The sequence below is a fragment of the Mandrillus leucophaeus genome, unplaced genomic scaffold (assembly GCF_000951045.1).
Source record: "Mandrillus leucophaeus isolate KB7577 unplaced genomic scaffold, Mleu.le_1.0 Scaffold39, whole genome shotgun sequence".
NCBI lineage: Eukaryota > Metazoa > Chordata > Mammalia > Primates > Cercopithecidae > Mandrillus > Mandrillus leucophaeus.
This window is the reverse complement of record NW_012104142.1, coordinates 1,504,753-1,513,103: the sequence shown is the minus strand read 5'-3', so window position 1 is coordinate 1,513,103 and position 8,351 is coordinate 1,504,753. Positions and strand designations below refer to the sequence as shown.

General features: G+C 37.9%; 1 protein-coding gene across 1 annotated transcript in view; it reads left to right on the top strand.

The window, feature by feature from the left end:
• The window catches only part of PPA1 (pyrophosphatase (inorganic) 1), a 33,378-nt gene extending 28,038 nt beyond the window's left edge, over nt 1-5,340 (top strand). The window contains exons 9-11 of the mRNA XM_011991053.1: nt 1,873-1,942; nt 3,284-3,326; nt 4,985-5,340. Of these exons, the coding sequence (XP_011846443.1) occupies nt 1,873-1,942; nt 3,284-3,326; nt 4,985-5,016 (145 nt within the window). The 3' untranslated portion in view covers nt 5,017-5,340. The remainder of the gene's footprint in view (nt 1-1,872; nt 1,943-3,283; nt 3,327-4,984) is intronic.
• The last annotated feature ends 3,011 nt before the right edge of the window (nt 5,341-8,351 follow it).

Genomic DNA, 8,351 nt, shown 5'->3' with positions numbered 1-8,351 from the left:
AGAGTCTTGATCTTGTTGCCCAGGCTGGAGTGCAATGGCACTATCTCAGCTCACTGCCACCTCCGCCTCCCGGATTCAAGCGTTTCTCCTGCCTCAGCCTCCCGAGTAGCTGGGATTACAGGCGCATGCCACCATGCCTGGCTAATTTTTGTATTTTTAGTAGAGACGGGGTTTTGCCATGTTAACCAGGCTAGTCTCAAACTCCTGACTTCGTGATCCACCCGCCTTGGCCTCCAAAGTGGTGGGATTACAGGCGTGAGCCACCATGCCCGGCCTTGATGGAATATTTCTAATTGGGCATATATTATATTAATACTATAATGACTAATATATAGGAAAACTTGAACTATGGATAAACAAAAAAATGTATTTTTAAAATATCCATATTTTAGACTAAAGTGGGCTAAAAAAAACAAATTAGGATTGTATTATATATACAGCTTGTCTTACGATTTTTAAAATTTAACACTATATAATAAGCATTTCCTCATGTCATTAAAAATATAATTTTTTTTTAGAGACAGGGTCTCTCACCCAGGCTGAAGTGCGATGTTACTGTAATAGCTCACTGTAACCTCAAAGAAGTGATCCTTCTGTCTCAGCCTCCCAAGTAGCGGGGGACTACAGGCACAAATCACCACTCCCAGATGATTTTTAAATTTGTTGAAGAGACAGTGTCTTGCTATGTTGTCCAGACTGATCTTGGCCTCCTGGCTTCAAGTGATCCTCTCACAGCTCAGCCTCCAAAAGCACTTAGACTACAGATGCGAACCACCATGCCCAGTCTAGAAAGATCATATTTTAATAATATAATATTCCATCTCTGTATAATATGTTTTATGGATAAACCTTTTTATTTTTTATTTTTAAATCCCCTGCAAAGAAGGATAAACTATTTTTAATCATTTCTTATTATTGGACATTTTAGTTACTTGCAATTTTTCACTATTATTAATAGTGAAATAGTATATGGTAAACACCTTTGTAAATTACCGTTTCAGTCTTGAATTGGGTTCTTAGAGGTGGAATTTCTCTATCAAGACCTATGAGCTTTTTAAAAGGTTTTGGATACATTTTACAGAATTATTTTTCAGAAAGATTGAACCAGGACTCCTGCCAGAAGTGTCTGTTTCAGATGTCTCACCAGCACTACAGGAACTGGTTTTTTTTGTTTGTTTGTTTCATTATTTTTTCCAATTAAGAAAGATATGTTTCTCATTTTAATTCACATTTCTCAGCTATTTCAGTGAGAGTTACAAAGCATTCAATCTCAGTTTGTTTGCCTTCTTTCCTTCCTTCTCCTCTTCTCTTCTCTTCTCTTCTCTTCTCTTCTCTTCTCTTCTCTTCTCTTCTCTTTTCTTTTTGTGACAAAGTCTTGCTCTGTCTCCAGGCTGGAGTGCAGTGGCATGATCTCGGCTCACTGCAACCTCTGCCTTCCAGATTCAAGCGATCCTCCTGTTTCAGCCTCCCAAGTAGCTGGGACTACAGGCACGTGCTACCACGCCCAGCTAATTTTTGTATTTTTAGTAGAGATGGGGTTTCACCATGTTGGCCAGGATGGTCTCAATCTCTTGACCTGTGATCTGCCTGCCTCAGCCTCCCAAAGTGCTGGAATTACAGGCGTGAGCCACCGCGCCCGGCCCAATCTCAGTTTCTTAAATCCGAACTTGTTAAGGTGTTTGAATAAAATTGATCACAAGAATAGCTATGCCTTGCCAGAATAAATAATTAGAATGTTAAATGTACGTGAAAAAGCTTTTGACTAAACTAAACTTGAATATCACCTGGTCAACCACTTTCAACTCAATTTTTAACCCTTAAGAGATAATTTTTGTTATTTTGTCTTATGACTACTTTTGTTTTATTTAATAGCATGAATACAACTGTGTCTGAGAGCCCCTTCAAGTGTGATCCTGATGCTGCCAGAGCCATTGTGGATGCTGTATGTAAAAGTTTCCTTAAAAAAAGAAAAACCTGGTTGCTAAAAACTATGATGCTAAATGGGGAGAGGAAGTACTTGTTTCAACAAATACTTGAGTGCCTTTTGTATGCATATTACTGTGTAGAGTCTTGAAATTAGAAACCATGAACACATACAAGTGGCCATTGACTGAGAGAGAAGCTGAGGGAGTGATTCTAATCAATCATAACTTGGACAGATAGCATGGTAGTAAAATTTGTAAAACTCAAAGTGGTTCCAGAATGTACCAAGTAACCTGTGTGCCTATAACCCATCATAAGCCATTTCCACAAAAGAACCAATGGGAATTTACTTACTTGGTTTTAGCAAGGACTGAGGAAGGTATCAAGTTTTAGGTGCCATTGCAGGAATGATTTGTAACCTAAGAAAGGCTTTCATGTGAGGTAGTAAAAGCACCCGTTAAAGCAATAATTTTGCTTTTGTACTATTTTTAATTATTTGATTTGGATTTACCAAAAGATTGAATGAGATCATCTTAAATTATTTTCATTTATAATACTAAATAAGGAAAACAAAAGAAAATGAGGTCTGACTTTTTTATTGCCTTCTTAATGGGGTGGAAGAAGGAAAAAAGGACAATTTAATGATGAAACCAGTACATTTAGATTTATCTTTATTTATGTATGAATCCTGACAAAGTTGAGATAAATAAGAAAAATTGTAAGGGAAAAGCCAGTGGTTAGCTATCATAATTTTTCAGTGAGAACACTTTGCCCATATTTTATAAATGTGTGTGTATATATAAAATTGTTATATATGCATAAATCGGTTTTTTCGTATTAATTATTCGCCATGTCATAAAAAGTCAAGAGGCCTGAATTTTTTTTTTTTTTTTTTTTTTGAGACGGGTCTCACTCTGTCGCCCAGGCTGGAGTGCAGTGGCGCAATCTCGGCTCACTGCAACCTCCACCTCCCAGGTTCAAGTGATTCTCCTGCCTCAGCCTCCCAAGTAGCTGGGATTACAGGCGCCCGCCACCACGCCCAGATAATTTTATTTTTAGTAGAGACGGGGTTTCACCATGTTGACCAGGCTGGTCTTGAAATCCTGACCTTGTGATCCACCCACCTCGGCCTCCCAAGGTGCTGGGATCATGGGCGTGAGCCACTGCACCATCCAAGAGGCTTGAATTTGTTAGCATCTCAGCAGCAGAGCAAACTTTCTGTTATTCCTATATATTACACATTATGTTTAGATCCTAAAATTTGGGATAGTCCAGATTCTCTTCAATTTTTGTCAGTATACCTTTTTAGCTTTTTAAAAAATGAGATTAGACTAATAGATTTTAATATTTTATATTTTAGTTACCACCACCCTGTGAATCTGCTTGCACAGTACCAACAGACGGTAAGATTTCTATTCCAGTAAAATTTCATTAAAAATTACACAGATGTATGGAAAAATTATGTTACTTTTATTTTTAGTTGACAAATGATAATTATATATACTTATAGCATACAGTGTGATGTTTTGATATATGTTTACAATGTGGAATGATTAAATCCAGCTAATTAAGAAATCATTACCTCACATAATCATTATTTGGTGTGTGGTAAAAACATTTGAAATCTACTCTTAGCAATTTTGAAATAGACATTACAGTCACCATTCTGTGCAATAGATCACTAAAGCTTATTCCTTCTGTCTAACTAAAACTTGGTACCCTTTGACCATCACCTGCCCTTTCCCCATCCTTCAGCTCCTGGCAACCACCATTCTACTCTCTACCTCTATGAATTCACCTTTTTTATATTCCACATATAAATGAGATCATGTGGTATTTGTCTTTCTGAACCTGGCTTGTTTTTTGACACAGAGTCACCCAGGCTGTCACTCTGTCACCCAGGCTGGAGTGCAGGGGCGTGATCATAGCTCACTGTACCCACAGCCTCCCCAGGTTAAAGTGATTCTCTCATCTCAGCCTCCCAAATAGCTGGGACTGCAGACACGTGCCACCATACCTGTCTAATTTTTTTATATTTTGTAGAGATAGGGTTTCACCATGTTGCCCAAGCTGGTCTCAAACCAGGTCTCGAACCAGGCTGTTGTTGAACACTAATCAGGCAGGGTTTCGCCATGTCACCCAGGCTAGCGATCCACCCACCTTGTCCTCCCAAAATGCTAGGATTACAGGCGTGAGCCACTGCACCCAGCCACATACATATTTTTAACATATCACATACACAGGAAGAGAGGGAAGAGAGTGAGAAATGTTTTTAGAATTCTGTAGTGTGCGTGGGAAGGAAGATGAGCTGCTACATATCACCTTTAGTGCCACACTGTATCATAGCGGTTTCCAAACCATGACCCACTGTGCCCCTCTGAGTTCCGTGGAGGTGCCTGCTGGATGTTGGAGGGGACCCTGAGTGGGCTGATCTCCACATTCCCATCTAGCCACAGGCTGCTTCACCCAGAAAACAGTTCTCTCCTCCTTAGATGTCAGAATTCTCTGTAAGATTTTTCTGGTAAGAAAATGATTCTGCCACTTAAAAAAAACAAATTTGAAGGCTGGGTGTGATGGCTCACGCCTGTAGTCCCACCACTTTGGGAGGCTGACGTGGACGGATCACTTGAGCCCAGGAGTTCGAGACTAGCCTGGCCAACATGGAGAAACCCTGTCTACAAAAAAAATACAAAAATTAGCCAGATGTGGTGGCACACGTCTGTAATGCCAGCTGCTAGGGAGACTGAGGCACGGGAATTGCTTGAACCTGGAAGATGGAGGTTGCAGTAAGCCATGATTGCTGCTACTGCACTCCATTCTGTCTCAAAAAAAAAAAAAAAAAAATTTGAAAATCACACTATACAATTAGCATGAAGTGTAAGGAAGCCCAAAAGAAAACACTTGCATGTGCTGTAGAGAAATTTTGTATGTATGTCCATTCATTTTCAGGTAATTCATAGTAGAATTCATTAAAGCAAGTATATTAGTCTTTGTTATATGTTAGGTGTAATTTTGATTCTTAGCAGGAATTCTAATTTGTTTTTCTTTTCTCCGAATACAGTGGATAAGTGGTTCCATCACCAGAAAAACTAATGAGATTTCTCCGGAATACAAGCTGATATTGCTGCATCGTATTCATCTGGATGTATTAGATGTAAAAGTAGTAGCTTTTCAAAGCTTTAAATTTGTAGAACTCATCTAACTAAAGTAAATTCTGCTGTGACCAATCCAGTAGACTCAGAATGTTATCCATCTAAAGCATTTTTCAAATCTCAACTAAGATAACTTTTAACACATGCTTAAATATCAAAGCAGTTGTCATTTGGAAGTCACTTGTGAATAGATGTGCAAGGGGAGCGCATATTGGATGTGTATGTTACCATATGTTAGGAAATAAAATTATTTTGCTGAAACTTGGTTTAGGATATTTTTATTTTAATCTGAAGCCAACATTAAGTAGGTATGGGTACTTTTTGGTGTTTGTTTTCTGTTGATAGTCTTATAATTCAAATGTATAATTATTAGACAAAAAAAGAAACCCCTTATATTTATAGTACTCTTGATACTGTGCTCTAGTACCTAAGTCCTAGCATACCATTCTAAAGCAAAAGCTTTTAAATTTATATCACATTAGCAGAAAGCACAATGTTGCTCACCCTTTGAAGTTATATATTAATAGTTATTTTTTTACTTCGTCAGTCAACTAATTGAACCCTTAAGTCATTTACATTATATTCTAAGTTATCAGCTGAACAAACCAGAGTTTGAATGCCAGCCTGTCTTCTTACTAGCTCTGTAATCTTAAGTCAGTTACCAACCACTCAACTTCAGTTCCCTCATCTGTGAAACAGACATTATTCATGTGATGGCATGTAGCATACATTCAGATTTTTTTTTTTGAGACAGGGTCTCACTCTGTCACCCAGGCTGGAGTGAATATAGATTCACATGTAGTTCTAAAAATAATTCAGAGATAATTCAAATAATTCTGTACACCTTACACTGTTTCCCCTAAAAGTAACATTTTGTAGAACTATAGTATAACAACCAGGACATTGACTTTGATATAATCTACCAATCGTATTCAAACTTCCTAGTTTCACTTGTATTAATGAATATTTCTATGATGTGTTCTATATAATTTACAATTCTATCATTTAATCACCTATGTAAGCTTATGTGTCCTATAAGATACTGAACAGTTTCGACACCACAAGATCTCTCATGTTGCCCTTTTATAACCACACCCACCTCCCTCCTGTCTTCCCCACACCACCATCCTTAACCCCTGGCAACCACTAATCAGTCCTCCATTTTTCTATGATTTTGTCTTTTTAAGAATATTATATAAATAGAATCATACAGTATGTAACCTTTTGGGATTGGCTTTTCACTCAGTGTAATTTCCTGGTAGTCCTTCAAGTTGCCGCATATATCAATGTTTCATTCTTTTTATTCATTCCTTTTTATTGCTGAGTACTTTCCATGATATGTATATGTTTTACCTGTTGAAGGATGTCTGGGTTGATCCAGTGTTTGGCCATTACAAATACAGCTGCAGTGAACATTTTTGTACATGTTTTCATGTTGACATAAAACATTTTCATTTCTCTCAGATCTCTAGCAGTGTAATTGCTAAGTCACATGATAGATGCATATTTTATCAGAAGGTACCAAATTTTCTGGAGTTATGGTCCAGTTTTACATTTCCAACAGCAATGTTGGAGTGATTCAATTTTTCCACATCCTTGCCAGCCTTTGGTTTTTTTTTTTTTTTTTTTTTTTTTTTTTTTTGAGGCAGAGTCTCACTGTCACCCAGGCTGGAATGCAATGGCACGATCTTGGCTCACTGCAACCTCCACCTCTCAGGCTCAAGCAATCCTCCTGCCTCAGTTTCCCAAGTAGCTGGGAATACAGTTGTGTGCCATAATGCCCAGTTAATTTTTGTAGAGATGGGGTTTTACCATGTTGCCTAGGCTGGTCTCAAACTCCTGGGCTCAAGTGACCCACCTGCCTCGGCCTTCCAAAGTGCTGCTGGAATTACAAGTGTGAGCTCCCCTGCCTGGCCTACTATATTGTATTTTAGCCATTCTGTTGGGTATGTAGTAATATCTCATGGTAGTTTTAATTTGCATTTCTCTAATAGCTAATGATGTCAAACATCTTTTCATGTGCTTGTTTGCCACCTGTATATCCTGTTTGGTGAAATGTCTGCTCATGTCATTTACTCATTTTAAATTGTATAGTTGCTTTTTTAACTGTTAAGTTTTGGTTTGCAAATATTTTTTCCCAGTCTGTAACTTGTTCTTTCATTGTTTTCACATGCTGTTTCACAGAGCAAAATCTTACCATCTTACTACATTTTCCTTTTGTGGATCATGCTTTAGGTATCAAGTTAGAACTCTTCTTAGCCCTAGATCGCAAACATTTTCTCCTGTGTTTTTTTCTAAAAGTTTTATAGCTTACATTTAAGCCTATGATTCATTTTGTGTTTATTTTTATATAAGGTTTATGGTTTAGGTCTAGATTCATTTTTTCCTATGGATGTCCAGTTGCTCCAGTGCCATTTTTTTGAAAGCTTATTCTTCCATGGAATTGGTTTGCACGCTTGTCAAATATCCATTGAGCATATTTGTGTGGGCCTATTTCTGGGTCCTCTGTTCTGTTCCATTGATCTGTATGTCTGACCCTCTGCCGATACCACACTCTCTTGATGACTGTAATTATATGGTAAGCCTTAAAATCAAATAGAGAGATTCTTCCCACTTTTTTCTTCTTTGTCAAGATTGTCTAACTAGGGCCTGTGTCTCTTCATATGTATTTTAGAATAAGTTTTGGCTATGTCTATTGTCTATGCCTGTAAAAAATCTTACTGGGATTTTAATAGGCATTGCATTAAATTGACAGATCAATTTTAGTCGTGTGTTTAGACATCTCCTAATGTGTTTCTGCTACTAATTTCGAGTTTGGCTCCATTGTGGTCAGAGAACACACTATCATTTCGATTCTTTTATTGAGGTTGTTTGATGGTCTGTCCAGAGTGTTTCGTGGGTGCATGTGTTTGGTTATTGTTGGGTGGAGTGTTCTGTTTATGTCAGTGAGATCCTGTTGGTTTATGTGTTGTTCTGATCTTCTATACCCTTGCTGATTTTCTCTCTAGTAGTTGTATCAATTACTGAAATGGAGGTATTGAATTCCCCGATTATAACCATAAAGGCGTTCGAACTTTTAGCTCTATCAGTTTTTGTTTGATATATTTTAAGGCTCTGTTATTTGGTGAGTACACTTTAGGATCCTATGTATTCTGGTGGATTGAACTTTCTGTTTTTTGTTGTTGTTGTTGTTGAGACGGAGTCTCGCTCTGTCGCCCAGGCTGGAGTGCAGTGGCCGGATCTCAGCTCACTGCAAGCTCCGCCTCCTGGATTTAC